The following is a 22,878-nucleotide window of genomic DNA, read 5'->3' as shown; positions in this document are numbered from 1 at the left end:
CAGCCTGAAAGATTCCCTAACAGTAAGGATGTTATCTCTGTTGCCTGTCTGCTTGTATGCAATGACTTGAAAACACAGAGTGTAGTAGTAGCCTGTGCTGGAGCACTGCGAACTCACACCAGCATATTGGGGGACTGCTGTAATGGTGGTGGTTGGTATCATGAAGTTCACATTCAGAATGCACAGAATGTTACAAAGAAGTGGAAAAAAGCATAAGCTTGTGTTCAAGCTACTGATAAATACGTACACAGCTGTTGCTGGTGGTTTTGCCTGAAGGCCTTAAATTTGCCACGGATGTGTTTTCAGTTCACCTCCATTAGGTCTAATATCTATATTTTAAATGAGTTTCCTACTACGTAGCCTGAAGATGAGGGATACCAAGTAGTTTATAATCAATTAGAAAGCGGGTGTGAAAGGTGGTACAAAGGAAATATCCTAACTATGAACTCCATCATATTTCACTTAATGGCCTATTTCATTGTGTTTTGCTCAATTATGTATTTGTTAGCCACTAAAGCTCTGAAACATTAGGAAGTCTTACAAGAGAGTTCCTTCAAAGCAGCCATTTCCTTGAAAGTCTGATCATCTCTAATGCCAGTGGGGAAAGGTGAAGGTCACGTAAGAGGATTGTATTGCAGAACTTGGTAATATGTTCATGCTGTGGGGTTGAAAGGAGCTGCTTTTTACAAGATGACCCAAAATAACACAAATACAGAAAAGCAGATACATCATAGCTTAGTTAGTGTTTGCCATGCAAGATCTCCCACTCTGTAGGTCTGGCTTGACAAAGAATATTGTCTGCAGGAAAATGTGCAAGTCCCCCAGCTGGATGTGGGATGGTATTACAGCTTGCTTTGCTGTGAGTAGTTTAGGTTCTTTGCTACTACTACTGAGTTGTGTTTGCCTTACAGATGGCACACGTGTTGCCTCCTCCACAGGCATAGATCTGCTTCTACTGGATGACTTCAAACTGATCATTAATGATGTCACGTACCATGTTAGACCACCAAAGAGAGGTAAACCAGCCTGGTTCTTGTGGATGTCAGAAAGGCATTTCAGTAGTCACTTGCCTGTTAAATTGCAGCATGTTTTCCTACCTTGTTCATGAACACAAAATTTTTTTCTGAAGGAAAGCTCGCAGTTTCTAATCCAACCCTTGTAGTCCAACTCAGGTATTTCCAAATAATCGTAGAGTAGTGATGAAAAGCAAATATTCATTCTCTTCAGGGCCAGCATCCCTCACAAGAGAATTAAATAAGTACAAGAAGTAATTTACCCTTTATAAGTCATTATGAAGTATTTGAATGTAAAATGGGAATTATACTCATCTGATTTGGAAGAACTGTTATCCCACTTGCCAGTGAAGATTTTTGTTTCTGCAAAGTGTGGTACTTAAAATGCTGGAAATGAAAAATGAGTTCTAGTGTTCTTGTTCACAACATAAAGATAGCAAGCAAAAAAAGCAATTTCTGATGACTGAGAGATCTGTGTGCAGCCACTTGTCCTTAGAATCCTCCCACTCAAATCTGGGAATGCAGCATTGGGTGAGATGCTGCTTCGCTCCTGTCTCTGGCTTAGGCTGACCTCTACTAGAGATGTTTGCTCCTCTCTCCTTAAAAGCCCGTTAAGAGAAAACTGTCCATTAAGACAGGATATCTGAGATGTGAATAGCACACAAGAACAGTAGCTCACTGATCTCTCTGCTGCTCTGTGTCCTAAGCGCAGTGTTTTCACATGCTTAAGACTTTTTAAGCCAGAGAAGTAGAGTCCTCAAGGATTTTACACAGCCATCTCTTCCAGCTGTTAGCCCCTGAGAACAGGCATTGGTATAAGGCCTAGCTGGTCTCCACTCAACTCAACTCAGTGAGAATGCAAATGTGGTGTCTGTTTCTGCACTGGAGAAACTGCTGTCCCAGGGCAAGACAATTCATACAGCCTGCTCTCAAAGTGTTGGAGAGAGCCCAGTTTGTGCCAAGGAGTTGGCATGGTTTTGATTAGCTTGCTTGCAGGTGAGCTCTGGGATTGCATAGGTTAGGTGAAATTGCTGCCTCTGATTCATTGGTCAAGGAGATATCCATAGTTAGCTTGCACTAAAATGGACGTGCCTGTAAAGAAGCACTGAGATGAGTTCTGTTCAACTTTGAGCTATTGTTTTTCCTTTACAAAATCTCACTGTGTATTTTGAAATGTGTATGCCCAGACACTTAAAATGTCTTTTGATAGTCACTTCTGTAGGGTCACATGGGCTGCTTCTTCACAGTGGAGTAGAACATGCTTAGCTAGGATGCGTGCAGTTTGCTTACTGCATACCTTGGCACAGACCACTGAGTCACTTCTTTCTCTTGGTCTGCTAGTGTTAAAGCTTAAGCTGTCCCTAGCTTGTCATCAGGGTATCATCAATCACTCTTCTGTTTGCTGCCCTTTCAAGACTTATAGGCCAAGTCTACCTTCCCAGAAGGCAGGTTGCTGCAGATTTTCTGTTGGTTGTGTTCTCTGTGTTCGTAAACTTGTTCTTCATAATCTAAGGTACAAGCCTAAGGATGCTACTTTTTTATTTGCCTGATGTTGAGTTCTTTTGCTTTATACTTACTTTTTCCCCATGTGGGCTGAGTAATACAATGCCACTGGTCACAGCTCCTTTATTGGCTGTTTTCCCGTAGGGACCCTTTTTGTGCTGCAGTGCAGGGCTCTGGGCTGTTTCAGGTAGTGGCCATGTCACTACCTGTCTTGTCTTTAAATGTGTGGGGGGGAGGATTTCATCGCCCTGTAGGCAACTCCACAGAGAGTTGCCCCCTGAGTGCTGGGAAACAATTCCTGGCATCAGTACTCAAAATAATTATAAGACTGCATGTTCTTGGAGCCACTGACCTAAGATCAGTGGCTGCCATAGTCAAGGACTAGAGTTGCTGATGGGCTGGCATCATGGATGTGATCGATCATATTAGTTGTTCACTTGTCTTCACTGAGTCTTGCGTTTAACTACGGATCACAAGTAGCTGTTGATATCTGGCAAGCTATTAGCATGCATCTTCTTCCTGTTCTGATCAAACTTTAGGAATATCCGATAATAAAGCCTGGTTTTCTTTCAAAGACATTGCATTATCTTAGAGTGCTGGAACTCTTCCAGAGGCTTTTGTGTTAGAAGGATTATTTCAAATGTTTCCTGTGCAGAGTAATAGCAGTTTCTGAAGTATGCGCAAGAAGTCCTGTGGATAAACACACATAAAGAAGCCTTTTTCTTTCCTAGAGCTCTTAAGCCATGAAAATGCAACTACGCTGAATGATGTCAAGACATTGGTTCAGCAGTTGTATACCGCCTTGTGCATTGAGGAGCACCAGCTGAACAAAGAGAAGGAGCTCATAGGGAGACTAGAGGAACTGAAGGAGCAACTAGCACCGCTAGAAAAAGTGAGAAGCTTCTCGTTTGTATTTTACTTATCCTCTAAATGCAGTCTTAAGTCACGTCAATGTTTTAATTAAGCCCCGGCATGCTTCAAATATGTTTGAAAAGAAGTTGCCTCTGTGTATACCAAAGTACATCTGTTTCTGATGTCTGTAGAAATCCTGTTTCCTTGCTTTATGTGAAATGGAAATGAACCTGCTAATAGAGACTGGGGCTAATACAACAGAATGTTTCTGAACATAGAGGAATAAGCAGCTTTGGAAAGTATCCAAAGCATGCTCAGAGTGAAATATGGATGATGGCAAGAAACTGATGGAAAAGTCTAGAGTTGTCTGCATAACCTAGCCTTGATCATGTCCCAACTTAACATTGAATATAGATACAAGGTGTTATTTTTATGTTACCTATTGATGTATTTTTCTGAGAATACAAGGCATGTGCTTCTGTTTTTTGCAGGTTAGGCTGGAGCTCAGCAGGAAAGCAGAGAAGAGGACAACCCTGGTGTTGTGGGGAGGGCTGGCCTACATGGCCACTCAGTTTGGGATTCTGGCCCGCCTCACCTGGTGGGAGTATTCTTGGGACATTATGGAACCAGTCACCTATTTCATCACCTATGGTAGTGCCATGGCAATGTATGCTTATTTCGTAATGACTCGCCAGGTAGGAATTCTTGTGCTGACATTGACTCTCCACTAGAAGACTTGATATGAGCTCTACTCGCTAGAAAAATAGCAAAATCATGCCTACTAGAAGCTGCTTTGCTGCCTCTTTACCTAGTTGGCACTTACATGCCACCTCAATTAATTTGTGCTCTGCAGGCTGCTGATGGGGGGTTTTCTGGTGGTGGTCATTATTGATTTCCTGGTGTCTAACCATAAACACTTGTTTGCTCTGTGACTGCTTCAGCTATACAAGTCACTTACTGGCACAAAATGGTTTCTGCATGCATATGCGCACTGGCTTGCTCCAGGGGTTCTCTAAACGTTATGACTTACCAGCCTAAATGCACATAAAGTGTGAGGTGCCTTCTGAGTTCCAGGAAAGCACACAAACACAACTCTGATGTGAGGTGTTGGCCTTTCTAAGAGATAGGAAAGGCTCAGGAATCGTGTTGGAAATGCTTTTGTTGAGGTGTTCTGGCCTCCTATCCAGATGAAGCAGATCTGTTTGAATGCTTTTCCCTTGGTGCAGTTATGGATCTATTGGTTCTTTATTTTGCTTTTCAGTATTTTTAAAAGTAGACCAGCTCTTGTGTTAGAAACTCTTTGCACAAAGCAGGGACTATGCTGCTCTGGGTCCTTGTAGTTGTGACAGACTTTCAGTGGGGATTTCTGTGACGTGGTTTGTATTGCCACTCCTATTCCAACTAAACAATCCCACCTAAATAACGAAGGAGGAAGGGCTCAGTCTCTGCTGTCACAAGACCACCAGAATAGATGCCCTGGGTGTTCCAGCACAGGGTCCCAGGGCTCTGTCAGCTGTGTTGTTTCAGGGGCTGAGGAGATATGTCCCTGTCGCACTGTTTTCTGCTAAGTGCTGTTGTAATTTCTGCCATGTTTGGACTCAAACATGATGTTTTAATCAAGTCGTCTGTATCAACTAGCATGCTTTTGTCACTAGAAATCTCGTTGTTTCAAAGTGGCTTGCCTCTGAATGCAGTTTTTTCTCCAGCTCACAGCCCAGTTATTCTATGCGTACCAGATGGAGACTGGGTGATGTTCAGTGCTTTGTAGAGGCTATGTGGGACTTGGAGTTAACTGCTCTGAGTTATCGGTCCTCTAAAAGTCTGGCTTTTTTGCAACAGAATATTCCTGGCAAGAGTTGTGGTACTGGACTCTTGTTCTTGCCTGGGTAGGCTGGTTATGATATGAACTGATGAGCAACTAATGTTGTTTTAATTGTTTACAAAATTAAGAAAAGGAGAGTAAGGGCCATTTGACAAAGGCTTATTCTGGTACTTAAAGTTTTTTCTCCCTTTCTCCTCACAAACTGTTGGTGTTGCAATCCTGAAGCGTCAGTTTTGTGTCTACGCAGAAAGGTGCATGCATTCAGGAGCGTGGTGATGGTAATTTAGCATTGGGGTGTAACATACTAGTAGAGAAGCAAACGGCTGACCACTGGGACTGGCTGGGATGGAGTTAATTTTCTTCATAGTAGCCCCTGGGCTGTGTTTTGGGTTTGTGACCAAAGCAGCATTGAAAACACACCAGTGCTAGCTATGGCTGAACTTCCAAAACATCTGCTGCATGTTGTGCTAACAGTATACTGCACTGTCATGCTTTATTCTGACCTTCTCTATTTTTTTCTTCAGGAGTATGTTTATCCAGATGCCAGAGACAGACAGTACTTATTATTTTTCCATAAAGGAGCCAAAAAGACAAGATTTGACCTAGAGAAATACAATCAACTCAAGGATGCAATTGCTCAGGTAACAAGAGTTCTTTCCAGAAATAAGGCAAATTACTGCTTGCTAGTTCTTCATCTGCTATTAATAGATGCACCTCCAATAAGAATGGATGTCTCTTAGGTTTTCAGCCCATTTTCTTGTCACAGCCCCAGTGTAATCACTGAATTGGCTTTGATGTGCCCAGGAATAGAACTGCTGGATGTATAAATCAACATGAAACAGTTGCCTGTACCTATATGTAAGGGCCTTTTAGAACCTGCTAGCAAATCTTGAGTTGCTTCAGGCACTTCATGCCTCAGAGGAGCCTAATTCAAGAATTCCTTTCTTCTCAGCTCCTACACACCAGATGGATTTAGTGAGAAATGGAGACTTGCATCCATTCAGTTCATGCCTCCCTGACATAGCACTTCAGTGCACTGGGTAGCAGACCTGGAAAATCATGTTCAAAAAAGCTGCATTGTTAGTGCTGATGGGGGCAGATTTCTTGTATTACAGGGGAAGACCCTTGTGGCAGACTGTCCCCAGTGTGGGATCTGATCAACAGAGGAGTTGAGGGGAGATTTGTCCTCATTTTTGAGAGCCTTTCTGATAAAAGCAGGCATGAGCAGAAAAAGCAGGGCTACCACATTCTCTTTTTCACGGTATCATTCTCTGTTTATCCCCAGGCTCTGGAAATGACAGTGTAGGATATCCAGGGCAAGATCTGTTATCCCCCCCCTGCCTTGGAGAAGGAGCTGTGTGAGGAGTAGAGAGAGCTCAGAGCAAGACTGTGTGAAAGACTTCTGATTTTTTTTTAACCTCTTGAATACAGATTGCCTTGTGTGGCTATTTCTGTGGTGCTTTTCTTTAAGTATTGACCATTCCTGTTAATCTAGCTCCTTTAAAAAAGTTTCACCAAGTTTATGGGAATATGTTCTCTTCCTACCGTATTCTTTAAGCGGCTCCATGTCAGCAAGTTCAGAGAAGCACAGAGCAAGTATGAATTAGGAATGGTTTTCCCAAATCCGATCCTGTGACTGTTTTATTCCTTGAATGCCTCAGTTTTGGACAGGAAGAATGAGGAAATTAAAATTTTCCCTTCTGGGAGTATGCTTATATGCTTGAAAGGGGTATGGGGTTAGGGAAGGTGTATTGTGAGCCTGTTCTTTATAATGCATCTTTTACTTTTAGGCAGAGTTGGACCTTAAGAGGCTTCGAGACCCGCTGCAGGTTCACCTGCCCATCCAGCAAATTGATGAGAAGGACTGATCAGCAACGAAGCTCTGAACCCCGGCGAAAAACCTGTTCATAGCTCTTGCCTTTTTAATTAAAGCATTGCAGGTGTAAGCTGGGAGGTGGCATGGGGGTGGAGGGTTTTTAATCAAGACAAAGGACTGTAGGGGGAAATCTCTTAAATCTGAAGATGGGGGCATTGTGGAATGTTAGTTCCGAAAAGGGCTTGGCAAATAGTTATGTTTAAAACTGTGTGAATGGTAATTGTGTACAAATACAGGATTGTGGGGGGTTCACGAAAAGAATGTAATGCTGGGGTAGGGGCGTCTTCTTCCAGCTCTGCAGGGTCTGCCTCTTGATAAGACACCAGCAGCCTGCTTAGCTTTTTAAATTTTCCTTTACCTGATTCAGATCTCTCTTTCTCTCTCAACAACAACAAAAAAAAGGGATAAAAAGAACAAAGAATCCAAGCCACCCGGAGCTATGGCCGGTGATCAGAACTTGCACTCCACCGCCATTAACGCGCACACTTCTGATCAGACCTGGTCTCTTTTATAAAGTTACTACAAGACTGCTTTCTACTGGAAAACCGTGAGCTTGCCCTCCCCAGCCCCACCCCGTGTGCTCCACTGACTTCCTCCTTTGCTTATTTGTAGCACAGACTGATTGTAGCCAAGTGAGAGAAGGAACAAATTCTCTTCTGGACATTTGATAATTGATATTTTGGATTATTCCATAATAACTATATAAACTTTGCGTCCCGATGCCCTTGAGCTCCTTCTAGAAATCAATGGCAGCATTGCATGAGAGTTTTTATATTCAGTCTTGAGAGGGCGATTCCCCTCTTCCTACACCAAATCTGATAGTCACCTGGACTATGAAATTATGAAGGTTTAAAGGATTATGAAATTGTCTCAGAATCATGACTCCTGCTTAACTGAACACTTTTGGAATGTGGAATAATTAAACTTGATATTTGACCGTTTGTTTAACGGGAATGAAAGGTTTCATATATGGTCAGAGCATTTTCCTTGCCCAGAGGCTTTTTGAAAGCCCGGAGCTCTTACAGTGCAAGACACAGAACTACTTCAGTTTTCTAGCACTTTCCCCTGCTTAAGTAGCTTTAAACGAACTTTGCACCCACAGGTCACAGTTTCTTAGGAGTGGCTAATGACATCTTTAGTTCTTAGCTAAAAGAAATAGAGGAAGGAAAGTCAACCCATTGCCCTCTCTTCTAGCCAAGGCTGGCTGATTTCTAAGCAGATAAAACACCTTCATTCAAAGCGGGTCAGTCTCTTTTTAGCATCCTGCTGATAAATACTGCGGGGACAGGATGGAGCACTAAGCTTTATACACAGAAAAGCTGGCTGCTTTTTTGATGTTTCACTACTACTCCTCACTGTGTCATAGAAAGAGGCTTCTGTTTTTGTTTTTTTTTTTTTAAGAACCATGTTTAAAAACAAAAAGAAAAACAAATTAGTATTAACTAGATGCCAGGTGCCTTGCAGATGTGGAAACACAGCTGGGATTGCTGCCTCTTCTCACTCAATGGCATGTTGGACCGAATGGGTGCATGTTTCTAGTTTTTTCTCCCTTCCCCTTTTCCTTTGTCTTTCAATTTAATTACATCGTGTGATTATTTTTTATCTGTTTTATCCTGTTTGTGTGATGAGTTTTAAAGGGGGGAAAAAATGAATACAATCCTGTAGCTGAATCCTTGGTGTGTGTTTGGGATGAGGGAGGGAGCATGGAGAAAAGTCCTTCTTTAAAAAAAGAAACACAACAAAAATAAAACCTGAACATGTGTAAAATCCTGTATCATTTATGAAATATGTATAAAAGAGCAATGTACTTCTGGAACAATAAATAACTATTCAATTTTTGAACTGGTGCTCTTGAATAACATCGTTTTCCCCAGCTATATTGCATGTGTGGCAGCCACCTCCTGAGTTTCCTCCATTTCTTTCTGTTTAGGTGGTTTCTTCCTGACCTTCCATCACCGAGGCCGTGGTGGTGCAGATAATAGCTTTCCTGAAGAAGCTTGGATGGAGATCTTGCTGCTATACCTAGCCGCGTAACACAGGGATCTCAGGAGCAGTCGAGGTGGTGAGGTAGAAGTAGAGATGTTTGGCCTAACCAAGGGCTGCCTTGGTTTGACCAGCATAGTAGTTCCCTGTGAGTCTGACAACATCTGGAGACTTGTGGCAGGTTGCAGGATACGAATACGTATGAGCGTGTAACACCCAGCAACCTAAAACATACCAAGTGTTGTAAGTGTGTTTCTATATTGAGTTCAAGTGCTGTTTGAGAGGAAAACTCTCAAGTTTTGACCTTTTATTCCTTCCTTTCTAAGCCTTTCGTTGGTTCTGGTCTGATTAGTCCTGATGGCATACCTTCCCTTCGTTAGCTTTAGGAATCCACAGACTGTGTACTTTGTCCTAACTTCATGGATGTTAGGATGAATGTTCAGTGCCAAAAGATTTTTTTATCATGTCCAACTGTTAAAAAGTCATGATTGGCCAGTTTTCCAACAGCCAAGTCTCTTGTGTGTTTTTAAAGACAGAAATGAGGGACTGGAAGCTGTTAGATGCAATCTGCCTTTAATCACTGTTTAAATTTAGTTAGCAATGCTGACAAACCCTCTTCTTCCAAGCAGCCCTTAGTCTGCTGCTGTGTACAGGCAGACTGCTTGGAACAATTGTGTAAAAACTTGTCCATTTTGTCATCCAGAAGAACTGAAGACTGTGACATCTAGCACCAAAATCCCTATTTTGAAAGCGAAGAAATGCTATGACAAAATTGTTCCTGCGCATACTTTGATGTTGTTCTACAGATGATGTGGGGAAAGGAGGGGTAAAGTAAGATTCTATAATTGTACCCTGAAGTAGGGGCTGTCCTGGGGGTCCTGTTGGTTTGTACCCTTGGAAGCTCCTGGCACCTGGTCTCTGCTGGGGGTGGGTGGCACTGCAGACCTCAACCTCTAATCTCTGTGTCTCTGCTTCTGCTGATGTTCAAGGGCATGATGTATGTTTTTGTTCTTTACGCTGTTGTGTACCAACATCAACAGTGTTTTGCAACAGCTACTTCATGTCGGAAAGACAGGCAGGTAATGGGGTCCTGTCCCACTGGCAGCATTTTAAGAGCAGGCAGTGCTGCCTGAATCTTAATGTAGCAGTGTTCTTAAGCTCCTATGAAGGCTGAACAGCAGCATGCGCTGCAGTATTCAAATGCCTCTTTTTCTACCACTTCTGGTGTGTTTTTTCTTAGCTTGACCTCTCTTCTCTCCTTTTCTGCAAGGGAATGTTTTGTATAAACACATATCAAGTTTAAAATTGTTTGATTCCCCTCTGCTGTGCCCAAGAGGCTCCAAGGAAGGTGTTAATGGCTTCTTTTCCTGGAAGACCACAGAAAAAAACCTTTTTCCCTGTCCCTGTAATTCTTTATCTGGCAGGCAGTCACAATGAACACCTTGCTGCACCTTCTTACGCTTCCCTGTTGGTTTGCATGGTGCTCTGAACCTGCTGTTGGCTGTCAACTCTTTGCACTGCATCAGTCAAGGAAAGCCAACCAAGCTGCCTTGTCTTTCTAAGCCAGTGGAGCAGTTTATTTGACCTACTGTGTGCTTTTGTGTGGAATTGTAAGTACAAACTGCTTTCCTTTGCCACATTCTGTAACTATTTTGTTTTAATATAAGGGAAACCTTTTTTATTTTGCATCTGAAGTATTTTCTACCCATTCCAATTATTCCCCTTAAAATCAGTTTTGTTTCTACATTGACATAAACGGTGAGAAGTAAGGCACAGGCACAGAAACCAAGCCTGCATTGTGTCTAAGTCCTGGAGCATCGTGGAAGCTGGTGTTACAGTGTGTCACGGTGGCTCTGTGAGCTTGTGAAAGGTGATTCGATTACTATTTCTGCTTCCGCTGAGTTTTACAATTGGGGGTTTGCTGTCTGTGACCATCTGGAAATTGAGGATCATGGAAGAAATGCTGGGTCCTGTAGGACCTCAGGAAAAACATTCTTAAACACCAAGTTCAGCACTGGGGGAGCTCAGTAAGGGAAAGGAAATCACTCTTCTTCACTGAGAGTCGTGTGCTTGGCCAATTTTTCTGTGGTCTTGGTGTTTTACTTGTGAGCTTGCTTGCAACTGACCAAACGTGAGGTTTGCTCCCTGATCTCAACACTTCTTCCCATTGGCACTGTGTCCTGGGACAAACTGTTTACAGAAATGAGGGCTATCTCAAAGTCCTTGACACTCTGCAATCCATCTCAGCAGCCTGTCAAGGCTTATTGTGAGCATACATCCTCCAGTTAATTGCAGACAGGTCCTGTCACGTGTGGTGGGCTCTCCTTGCTCTCAGTGGCAGGAAGTGTTGATTAGCTCTTCCGTCTGCCTCCTCTGGCAGGCTCCAGGAGCTGCTCCCACACCAAGAGCTCTTGACACACCTCACTTTCACCCAACAGCGATGTTTGACAAAAAGGCCATCCCCAGCCAGCACTGCACGTCTTTATTCATCAGTCAGCATGAGGCCCTCCAACCTAGCTAGCTGCCTTTTTCAAGGCTTTAAGCTCCTGAGCAGGTTTGGAAGGTCCCACCTCTTGGGTACCAACATAAAACCCTAGCCCTTTAATTTAATATCACCTTCCTTGATGGTATCATTTAACAAAGGGATCATCTGTTTGCAGCAGAATTCTTTTCCCCCTCAGGATTAATTGCTCCAGCTCCCAGAGGCAGAGATTGACAGTGGCCTACTCCTCTACCAGCTGCTGTTCTGTGTGGGGGAACTAGGCTTGTGTATGTCACCTGGAGCAAGTGGCAGAATAACAAAAAAAAAAAAATGCCAAAAGAAGACTTGCCTCTGCTCGTTCTTATTCCAGAAGACTCAGTCTGTCTTTCTGTGGATGTTCAGAGGCTGAACGCTGAATCTACTCCAACTTTATACTTTTTTCTTGAACTAGACAGTTACAGTGATTTGGGACAGCCAGACACAAAAATGCTGGGGCATCTCTGTCTTTAGTCCCTTGGGGTAACTTGAAAGGGACTGTTTGTGAGACCTTTGAGGCTGAAAGCTGCTGTGATGCAACTGATTTCCTTATGTTAACTACTAGTTGTTAGTCACATAAAATTGTCAACGCAGTGCTCGTGTCAGCCCTAATATACCACTTCCAAAATAAAAGCAGCTGGTAATAAAACGGTTCCGAGAGAAATACACACACCTCTAACATAAATAGAAAATTAAATTCAAACCTGTCAGTTTTATTTACCCAGGAACTCAGGTATGAATCAACCTCTGAATGAAAATGGCAAATATAACTTCCCCTGCCTTGCTGTATTATTCTGTGTTCAATTTTAGTTTCTCTTCTGGGAATTCACATCATTCACCTCTTGAGGGTTATCTGCCTTACAGCCTGGCGGAGTGAATGTGTTCTTCTTTCCTTTTGTTGAAAAAACTTTTCTGGTACCGCAAGCTGTCAGCACAATATAACCACAAAGATTTTTTTTGGTGGTGGGAGCAATGACAGCTGCTTTTGTTATTCACTGTAATCATTCACTGCTGAAAAAGGCCCTACCGCTGGGGTGGAGCATGCTGGGCTTTGCCGCCAAGGGAAACACCCAGGCACAGAGATACCAACCACTGAGAAATTTCTATAACGTGCAGCGTAGGTGCTCCATCTCCACGGAGCAGCCAAATACCCAATTCCTTGCCTCATGCAAACTTAAAGTGAAAAGAACAAAGCCATTTTTTTCCCCACTGAGATTTGAAGCAAGCACATCAACCTTGACGTTCTTCCTTTCTGCCTGCCACAAAAGTGGGGGGTGTAAGGGAAACAGGGAAATGGTTTGATTGTGCCATCGCTGTAGGGTTAGCTGCGCTCTGCTGCTGGAGACCTTTCTGCTTGCAGATGATATTTGGGGTAAGCTGTACAACCCCTGTTCAGAAGCAGAGAGGGATTTGCCTATGTGCAGATGTTTATGTGAACGTACAAGTAAAAACAGATTTTAATCTAGTGTTTGTGGTAGGAGCTACAGCTTAGTGGGAAGAAAGGAAAGATCCCTTTGTGCGCATTCACGTTGTCCTTGGCGTATCTCGTTGCCAACCGTGGTGTTTGGTTTGCCTTCCTAGAGAACAGATTTCAGAAAGCTGGGGGCTAGCATGGTCATCTCATCTGTAGGCAGAGCGTGTGGTTCTGACCTGCCACATGGCCTGGTTTCATTTGAACAAGCAAGGCAGAGGTTCTCAGTACTCAGTTTTACATGGAAGGTAACTCAGTACTGTTGGGTTTCTTGCCTTTTTTACAAAAAGAAGACAGAACGTAAGACTACTGCAGAAAGATGCCTTTGTTTTCATTTGATGATCTCGGTGATGTTTGGGTTATGTGACCAGAAGTGGAAAGGGTCTTTGTCTAACATAGGAACAGCTTACTTCCTTGTGGGGCACCAGCCCTTCACTTTGACTGATGTTCCCATTGTAGGCCTGGTCCCAGCACTCGTTTGCAATCTCTGCTCAGAAGGCTCAGTTCTCCTCTGGCCACTATTTCCTGCAGTTAAAGCTCCCTAGCTGGCGTTTTCTGACTGAGGGGGAGCCGTGAAGTCGTATGACTTGGGGAAGGAGCAGAGATAACAATGAGCACCCATCTGCTCCTCTCTTCCATCCCTTCGGGATGTCCGGGTGTCCCCTGGTTAGAATTCCCCTCCAGATAAGATAGTGGAGGTGTCACCGTGGGGCAGTCAGGCAAGAAAACAATAGCGAGTTGCGTCCAAAAAACAAGATCGATCAGTAACTGCACCTCCGTTGTCAGTAAGGGGCAGAGCTGCTCTGGAGAGGTCAAGGCTGGTGTTGTACCCCGCATCCCTTCAGCTTCTTCCTCTGATAAACTTCCACAAGTGCTATCCCAGTTGCTTTTCAGAAAGCCTGGGGTCAGAAGCTGCACTGAGAGGAAGGCTGCAAGAGCCACAGCGTGTGCAAGGGCTTCCAAGGCTGTGTTACTCAAGGAGTAACTGTGCCTCGGTTGAGTGGGATGTTCCAGTACTTGTTTTTCTGCCTCTGCTTTGTTGTCCAGCTGCAGCCAGTGTCTTCAATGGGTGAGTGAAGAGCCATTGCTTTCTAGCTTATTCTGTTCACCATCTTTAAGGTTCGTGTTCTTAGGTGACAGGCTGGGAGATGTGAGAGAGATCCTTTATCTTCGACTGTGGTGTGAAATTTCTTCCAGGTGGAAAGGTCTTTGTCTCAGAGCGTGGTGCCTTCCCTACTGGGAGAATCTTCGCTGCTAAGCACTGGGAGATTTTCTTCTCCTCTAGCAGGAGAGACTCTACACATAGCTGTTAAGCTACTTTTTCACCCCTTCCCTGGCAAATCTGAATTGAATTTAGAGTCATAATGCAGTGCTGCTTATTTGTGCCAGAGCAGACCTCCAGTACACAGGGCACGTAGGATTAATCTCTGAAGAATGGTGGGCTTATGAATGCCTGCTAGAGTCCGATTTGTCATCCAGTATATATGTTAGCATGTCAGCCAGAGAGCTAATGATACCATCAAGATTACAAATTGTAAAGCTTTACTTGATGGCTGATGCTTGTCAGGCTGAATTGCTCAGGCCACGCAAAAAGTGTTGGGGAGGAAAAAAATTGAGCCATGAAAAATGGAGGGGACTGGAGACAGTTGTATGTCTTGAGCAAAACCCAGCGCCTTCAGCCTCTGGGGAGAAGAGAAGAGAGGTTGATTGGCTGGTTCTTTATTACTGTGGAGTTTCTTCATAAAAACTCAAATTAGTTTTCAGTAAGCTGTGGCACAGAGCGCTTTGTGTCTGTGGGAGGTTGGCCTGGGGCAGCATTGACAGTCCGAGGGGCCATACAGGTCTGCAGTGCTCTAAAGAGCAACAGCTGCTTTTCCTGCTCGTCTGCTTGCTCTTCAGGCCATCCTGAAGCTCTCAGAGAAGTGAAGGAGGGGAGGGGGTGCTACCTCATTTCCCCTGAAGTGCTTGCTTCCAGCTCCCTCTGAGCCACCGCATCTTTATTTCAGTGAATTTTGTCTTTAAATTATCTCCTGTCTGTTTAGGAGACAATGTGATTTCCCAGCATGAGTGTTTGCAGAGTCTATCTACAAAAGATATTTCATAAAGTTAATTATACTGTATAAGAGCTAATGAGAGTGTGTGTATTTCTGGTGCTGCCCAGCTGGGAAGCTGACAGGGCATTCCTTGCTTTGCCTCGTTTGGCTTTTAACACAAAAAGCTTTTAATCTTAGTCAGTGACTCACCCTAAGGCCGTACCAAATCATGTTGTGGAAGCCAAGAGCGTTACACCGAGGGAAGCCCAGAGGAAGCTATTTTCAGCTGTGTGCAGAGAAAAGGCAGGACAAATGTTTTCTGGTCTTGAGAAGTCAAGTGAGCTTTTGGAGCATAGGATTGAACAGCACTGCTGCTGTCTGTGGGTAAGGGCAGGAGGCAAGGAGAGGCAGGTAAAAGAGAGAGCTCATGAAGAAATGCCTGCCAAATCCCAACAGACTCCTGCTGCAGTCCTCCTCCTGCTCCTCGGGAGACCTGAGGGCTGCCTGTGGTGAGAGCAGATCTGCTGCTCTGCATATCCCATGAATTATGGCACTGGAAAGCACCTTTGTAACCCAGAGCTGCTCTCCCTGTGCCAGCTTGCAGCTCTGCAGCACTCTTGTGGCTACAGCAGCTGCTCCTGTCTTTTAGACTGTATTCGAGGCCAAACAAAACGTGACGGTGGCCGAGGACAGCACAAGGATTTTAGTGTAGAGAAATGCTGTGTTAGTGGGGAGGTGCAGAACAGCATGTCAGTGAGGCAGATGCTTACAGAGGGTGCAGCTCACTAAGGGTGACCTGAAGTCCCTGGTCAGAAGCACATAGACTTCCCATTTTCAAGTCAGTGAAGCACATCAAAATACTGAACCAAGAAGGTTTGTCTGCATCCAGAGCATTCTGGTAAAAAAAACATAATGTGTCCTCCCCACCCCAAATTGCATCAGCTATTGTTCAAGCAAAATAAGAGAGAACAGTTTTAGAACTTGAAATGCGATGCAGAAAGTACAGTGTATTCCAGGCTGCCAGCGTTTAATCAGAATGATTGGTTTTATTAGCCTACTTCTAGCAAATGATAATCAATTCTCCTTACTCAAGACAATATTAGCATTCATTTCGCTTAATAGGGAATGGTTAGTCACAGGTAAGTGGTGCTTAATCAGGTATTAAATGTACGTGGAAGTGAAACCCCTGGGCTTGTAGTAAGGAAGCTGCCAAATCAGGGTTAATTAGGAGAAGACTGAAATGTAACGAACACTTTAATTCTTCATTTTTTTCTCCCTGTGCTATTCTTCTGTAGTAATTATTTGCAGAAAGTTCAGAAAGGGCTTGAAAAGGAACACGCTTCTCGAGCCTGGCGTGAACAGACAAGTACCCACCAAGAGGTCCACGTGTTTGTATCTTGCCCTCACAAACAAACACTTCACTCACAAACATCTCATCTCTTGTGGAGATCAAGAGGGTTTGTGGGCTTGCAAGGAACGTGACTGCGTAGAGCCAAACATTTTGAAGGTCCTTATTCAGACCCTCGTGCTCTCTAGTTTTTAAGATAATAAATCAAGAGATCTGAGGAAGCTGTGTCAAATGCAGGGAGGCAACATCATCCCACAAAAATGCAATAGATAAATCATGAAGGTAGGCAGCACATTGGCAGAGGGAGAAGTGGGTGATGGAGGTCCTGCAGAAGACCAGGGTGATCTTAAGGGGGGGGCTACTTTTTCTCCCTGTTGATCCACTGCAGCATTTACAAACTAGATGGATTTGAGTTATAGCTCTTTAAACTCACTGTGGTACAAGCATGTGCAGCTGTACAAGAGACACTGAGGAACAAAGTCCAGTAAATGGAGCAGGGTCACTTTCTCCTACCTCACCTCTCTTGGTTAGAAACAGTCCGCTGGGCTGTAGATCAGCTCCAACGTGACATGGAATAGGCAGTTCTTATATTCTGCTGTTTAAAATTGTGCCCTGAAATGAGGAGGAGCTGATAAATTATGCTTGCAGATTACTTGCAATTATATAGGAGTCTAATAACTGAAATTGCGTATTTTCTTTCTGTACGCCTTAAATGTAGCGTTCCTGTCCGATGTCTTGCAGTTCACCTTTTAACTGACGCTTTGCAGGGTGATCTCTGGCTGTGGTTTGGCAACTTGACTGTGAGGGCTGAAACAAGCTGTAGGTGGATTTTTAGAGAGGCTGCGTAACCTGTTTGAACCCTTGTCCTCTTCTCCAGGACATCACCAGTCGCTTCAGGAGGGGCTTGCAGAGGCTCAGTTAGCGCTTGACTCAAGGGTGGATGTCCTGGGCTTGACCCAGTGCTCCCAGGACATACTTGTGGTAAAAATCCCTCCCTAGACCTCAGGTTTGCTTATGTATTTTTTTTTTCCCCTGTCATACCCTACAGCAGCTAAGAGCAAGTCAGGCTGTTGCATAATGTTGTCAGAGCTCAGATAGTTCATTCCTTCCAAGACATTCAAGCCAAGCTGTCAGAATTTTCCATGAGGCAGTTAGTTAGCTGGTACTGCTGTCTCACCCCAGGGATCTCTATCTATCACAACGATTCTGTTAAGTCAGGAGTAGAAAAAGAAAATTTGTTGCGCTCCTTGCAATTATAAATCAACAACTCAATCTGTATCTGCTAGATGTTCTCTCATGTGTCTTGCTGCTTCTCTCAGCCCTGGACCCCTGCTCTGCCTACATCAGCCTGAACGAGCCCTGGAGGAACACGGATCATCAGATAAATGGCTCCCACGGCCAGCCCACGTGCGACAGTCAGATCGATGGCGAGTGGTATCGCTTCACTGGCATGGCTGGCGATGCCATGCCTACCTTCTGCATCCCCGAGAACCACTGCGGGACCCATGCTCCCATCTGGCTGAACGGCAGCCACCCGCGAGAGGCGGACGGCGTCGTCTCGCGCCAGGCCTGCGCCAGCTTCAATGGCAACTGCTGCCTCTGGAATACCACGATAGACGTCAAGGCGTGTCCGGGAGGGTACTACGTCTATCACTTGACCAAGCCCAGCGTTTGTTTCCATGCGTACTGCGGGCGTAAGTAGCTGCAGAAAGCTCTTTTCTGAAACCCACTCATCCCCGCAGGGCAGGAAAGGTAGCAAGGATCCAGACACCTGCGAGAGACTGAGTGATTTTTGCTTTCTCACCCAGAGCACGTCAGGTGATGCAGTGCCTGCCTGCACGGTGCTGATCAGCCCGCTTCACCTCCGTGAGTTCCAGCCTTCAGTCAGCTAGCGGAAAGTTTCCATAGCCGACCTGGCTGCAATGATTTAATGCTCACTGTGGGTCCTGTGGTTTGTCTTGGCACGCTACCAAAGCCATGATTTGCATCTCTGACTTAGAGTAATTAAACCAGATTGTTTCTGATCAGCTTCAGCAGTTCGGCTTCCTTGTTGTGGGCCAGGGTGCGAAGCTGACGGTACAAATGCAGTATTTTCAGTGCACGCTCAGTGGTTTGTGTTGACAATGCTCTTGTTGTGCCCTAGATTTTTATGACATCTGTGATGTGGTGGATTGCCAGGACTCCTGCCTGGACACCAATGACTGCACATGTTCCCTGGGGACAACGCTAGGACCTGACGGACAGACATGTCTGGGTGAGTGCAGAAACAAGCTGTGGCAATCTTTGCTGCCAGTAGCAGTCTCCTTGCAAGATCCTGATACAGTGTCGTGGGTTTTCAGGAAGGGCTGTGCGTTCTGTCACTAGAAATCCTCTCAGATTCTTTCCTCCAAGACTCTTGGCTGGTGTGGGGCTGCACGCTAAGCTTTGCTGTACCTACTGCCCTTGTGGGGTGCTGGCCAGGGACTGGAGGAAAGCAAAAGGATTGTGGGCTGCAGCACAGCCTCAGTGCTTTGGGCAGCACGACAAAGCAGCGCCTGGCACTTGGTGGCTGTGCTGGCAGGGACCTGCATGGCCAGGAGGGGTGGAGGCAGAGGGCAGCCTGTAAGAGCAGAGCAGGGAGGGTGGGGTTTAGGAATTTGGGAGGGGATCCCCATAAACTCCTGAGGAGAGGACAGCTGCTGTTGTGTGTGTGGTGCTGAGCACCTGGGCTGTGAGGTGTTGGGAAGAAAATGGGGCAGGAAGGGGCCAGGAAGGGGTGGCTGCTGGGGACCTGCAGATCCACGCTGATGGATGGATGGAAAGAGGTGATGTGGGGGGAGGAAGGGGTGCTAACATCTGGGGGAAGTGGGATCTCAGCTTTGTCTCCGAGGCTTGATTTGGTGGAGAAGTTGTGAGCAGAGCTGGCCCAGGAGGCTGTGTGGCAGATGAGTTTTTTCCATACAGACTGGAGCTGATAAAGCAGGCGTGGGTGGTTTCTTTCTTCACACTCCTCTTGTCTGTGGGCATCAGGGTAGGGGCCACAGTTGTTGCAGTCTGTGGAAAGAGCAGCCTGCCCCTGCTGCAGATTTATGCTTGCTCACCCTTTCTACAGGATAGTTTTACTAAAACTGCTCCATCTCTCTGCAGCCGAGTGACTGTAATTTGCTGTGAGACTGACTGTGCTCTCACAGCAAATTAAAAGCATCTATCGGCTGCTTCTCCGCAAGACCTGCAGGCACAAGTGCCCCTGGCAAGCAGCAGCACTCGATAAATGTGTGGCAGGCTCAGGAAAGGCCTGCCTGCACGTGCTGGCGATACCTTCATCCTTCTGAGGCCAGGTGGGGCAGGATTTCTGCACTGCTGCTTCTCCTCACGATAAGCAGATGGCACAAGGGTTCAGCTGTAATAATCACATCCGTTTACCTGCCGTCATCCTCTCTTGTCATATGGCTCAGTTTTCCTTCTACCAACTTTGTGTTATGCTGAGGAACTGCACATTCATGCCTGCTTTGAATGCAATCCCACCAGCCTTCTGAGGAAAATAAACAAGTCTGTGTTGGCCTTTCCTGTGCCTTTCCCCTATGGGGAATGTTCTCCCCTTCCCAGCTCGCTGGGAGCTGAGGATGCTGCAGTAATGCAAAGCAGCTTGTGTCTGTGAACCTCCCCTCTGCTGGACTGACTTCAGTGTGTTAGATGCTCTGAATCCCATTTAGAACTGCTGATCCCAATTTGTATTGCCATTTGCAAACTTACCCGGGGGTTAAAGTTAGCTCTTATATTTTGTAATGGAGCCACCAGTTCCACTGAAGGTGAATTGCTGGGTACAGCCCTTTCCCAAGCCAAGCTCTAGGATGTCCTAGCAACATTTCTGAGCCTTTGCTAGCAGCCCTTTTGCTGTTCACCCTCTGTTTTTTAGCAGCTTTAGTTTTATTTTTAGAAGGGGAAGTGTGGAGCCTGTAGAGTTGTGGAAAGGGAAGTGTTTGTGTCTCTCCTGGATGTGCTTCCTCCCTTCCAAAGCTGGGTAGCAGGCATTTCTTTGGCTAAAATACTCAATTCCCATCACCTGCGGAAGGAGCTGCCACCACCGGCTGCAAGCTGCAGATTTTGTCTTATGTCTGGGACCTCTTTCACCTGAGAGAGAGCATCTCTGACCTGTCTCTTAAAGTGGTGTTTGTCTTTTCTTATTTTTAAGCTTCTGACAGCTAGTAAATGGTAGCTCCTAAGCTGTTTTGGTGGAACCCCATGTGAGCAGTGATTGATAAGCTCAGCATTCTGGCCTGCCTGCGAGAAATCATCAGTTTTGTGGCTCGGCAATAGCAATGGCTGCGCCTCCCTCTCTCCTATTTGATTCACTTACTGCACACAGATTAAATAAGGCTGAAGAATGAGAATCTCAGAGAACAAAGTACTTTTCAAAAACAAACAAACAAACAAAAACAGATAAATGGACACAGAGGAACTGTAACCTTTAAATAGAGAAAATCAGGAGAAGTTTTCACAGCTTTAACCGAGAGACTGAAAAGCATCTTGTGTGGTTTTTCAGTTAATAAATACCTGTTTCTGTTCTGCGAGAGCACTTGAGCTGTCCGGGGCAGGGAGCAGCCAGAACCAGGGCAAGGAGACAGAATGCTGAAGTTTCTCAGGATGTAATTTTCTTGGGGAAGCTCCATGGAATTCATTGTGTGTTTTGGTTTGATTTCAGCTTTGTTTATATGTTTACAGCTGCTTTTTTATTCATGTGCCTTTATTTTGAAATAAAGGTTGAATCATTTAAAGTTGCTACAGGGTAATTGTACACATGTAGCAGCAGCAGGTGTGATGCAAAAATAGATGGGGTTTATTTCTGACAGATTCTGGTATTCACCTGCTTTCACCGGGTAGGGAAGTCGTGTTCATTGTAACATCTTTGTGAACGGGGGGGGAAATGGTTTAGGATGAGAGAATAAATGAAAGCTTGAGCTCCCTCAGGATGTGGAACTAATTTGGAAGTTTCCCAGTGGGACTGTGTCTTTACTCTGAAATGGCTGCTGCATGCACGCAGCTTTTCCCCATGACTGCTTTGCTCCTGAGCTAGACACAGCATGACAAAACACTGCTGCTGTCACTAGGCAGAGGTCTTTATTGCTTAGTGGGATATCATGGGGCTAGGAAATCGACTCCACAGCCCAGCCAGCGCTCCCCTGTAGCAGCCCCTTTTTGCCAGATGCGTCTACCAGCGGGCACATTCTGACAGTTTGCTTTTTGCAGATGAAAATGAATGCGAGCAGGGCAACGGAGGCTGCAGCGAATTTTGCGTTAACCTGAAGAACTCCTACCGCTGTGAGTGTGGGGTTGGGCGCACGCTGGGGAGCGACGGAAAGACCTGTGAAGGTGAGGTTTCAGCTCTGACAGCCTGCTGGGAACAGCGTAAATCATTCCCTTTTCCTGGCCGTGCGAGTTCTGTCTTGGCCCCTTGCAGCGGGGATGAAATGTCAATCATATCACTTCCCTGCTTGCCAGTGATGCTGTTCCTGAAACAGCCTTCTAATCAAGCAGAGAGGAGCCTCCTGGTTGTGCTCCCTGCCTCGTTCATTTCTGTTGGGATTTGCTTGTGTTTTTCCCTGCAGGGGGAAAGGCAGCAGTGCATCTGAGAGACTGGTTGTCCGGACAGAGCCAGTTATTGCTGGAGGTGCTGGGATGTGGCTCAGGAGATTTGTATGATAAGCGTGGAGGGGAAGATTTAGCTTTACTCTTCTTTCACAGCTGGCATCAGGTGTGGGGTAATGTCATGAGATTAGGCTAGAGTATGAGGATCTCTTCTCCTCCCAGGACAGCAACTGAGGAGAGAGGGAGCCCGTGTATGAGCAGAAGCCAGAGTTAAGATGAGGGCTGCATTTGGCCTGTTCAGTTTTTGTAAGGGATTAGTTGTGGGCTCGGCTGTACACAGCTACTGCAGTTACCTCCCCGTAGTGGCACAGCAAGGTAGAAAATCTTTGAAGAGTTTAGACTGGTGGCTTGGCAGGGACTTACAGACCAAGCTGGTGTTTTGGGCTGTTGTCACTAGCAATGCACAAACATCTTTGGGCAGGAAAAAAAAAAAAACAGCAAATCCTGACTGGTGCCTGATGTGTTCTGTGGTCAGCCCAAGTATGATCATAGAAACTGTGGGGCCTCAGGTAAGACTGATAGCTACCGAAGTGCCTCACTTTGGAGCCACTTAACTGCCAGAACTGAGTACATCTGCAGCCTGCGTGCAGCCTTACATTAGCTGCTGAGTGGCAGGCATCCGTGCTGCAGAGAAAGAGAGAGAGGTGGATATTGTATTTTTGGGCTGGCTGCCACTCCTCTTTATGGTACACTGACAGATGGTTCCAAGCTGTGGGTTTTGTTCTTTTTTCTCCCCTTAGATAGCAAAGCACCTTTCATTTCACTTTTGTGAAAATGTCCTCTCCAAGCTCTGTTAACAAAACGTCAGTCATCCAGACTACTCCTGGACTCCTT

General features: G+C 45.3%; 2 protein-coding genes across 15 annotated transcripts in view; both read left to right on the top strand.

Annotated features, from left to right (window-relative positions):
* The window catches only part of MCU (mitochondrial calcium uniporter), a 70,389-nt gene extending 61,895 nt beyond the window's left edge, over nucleotides 1-8,494 (top strand). For all 6 annotated transcript variants that reach the window (XM_027460789.3, XM_027460790.3, XM_072040318.1 and 3 more), the window contains exons 4-8: nucleotides 912-1,016; nucleotides 3,248-3,408; nucleotides 3,860-4,063; nucleotides 5,715-5,831; nucleotides 6,981-8,494. In XM_027460789.3, the coding sequence (XP_027316590.1) occupies nucleotides 912-1,016; nucleotides 3,248-3,408; nucleotides 3,860-4,063; nucleotides 5,715-5,831; nucleotides 6,981-7,058 (665 nt within the window). In that variant the 3' untranslated portion in view covers nucleotides 7,059-8,494. The remainder of the gene's footprint in view (nucleotides 1-911; nucleotides 1,017-3,247; nucleotides 3,409-3,859; nucleotides 4,064-5,714; nucleotides 5,832-6,980) is intronic.
* Nucleotides 8,495-8,996: 502 nt separating this feature from the next.
* Nucleotides 8,997-22,878, top strand: part of OIT3 (oncoprotein induced transcript 3) — a 46,048-nt gene continuing 32,166 nt past the window's right edge. For 7 of the 9 annotated variants that reach the window (XM_072040308.1, XM_072040307.1, XM_072040305.1 and 4 more), the window contains exons 1-4: nucleotides 11,044-14,107; nucleotides 17,739-18,113; nucleotides 18,563-18,673; nucleotides 21,646-21,768. In XM_072040308.1, the coding sequence (XP_071896409.1) occupies nucleotides 14,044-14,107; nucleotides 17,739-18,113; nucleotides 18,563-18,673; nucleotides 21,646-21,768 (673 nt within the window). In that variant the 5' untranslated portion in view covers nucleotides 11,044-14,043. Of the gene's footprint in view, nucleotides 9,134-9,164; nucleotides 10,660-11,043; nucleotides 14,108-17,738; nucleotides 18,114-18,562; nucleotides 18,674-21,645; nucleotides 21,769-22,878 lie in introns of those variants that run through there. The other 2 variants (XM_072040310.1, XM_072040309.1) reach the window with 2 other exon arrangements.

Source organism: Anas platyrhynchos, chromosome 6 (genome assembly GCF_047663525.1).
Source record: "Anas platyrhynchos isolate ZD024472 breed Pekin duck chromosome 6, IASCAAS_PekinDuck_T2T, whole genome shotgun sequence".
Classification (NCBI taxonomy): Eukaryota; Metazoa; Chordata; class Aves; order Anseriformes; family Anatidae; genus Anas; species Anas platyrhynchos.
Note: the sequence above shows the minus strand (reverse complement) of the source record. Positions and strands in the feature narration are given on the sequence as shown.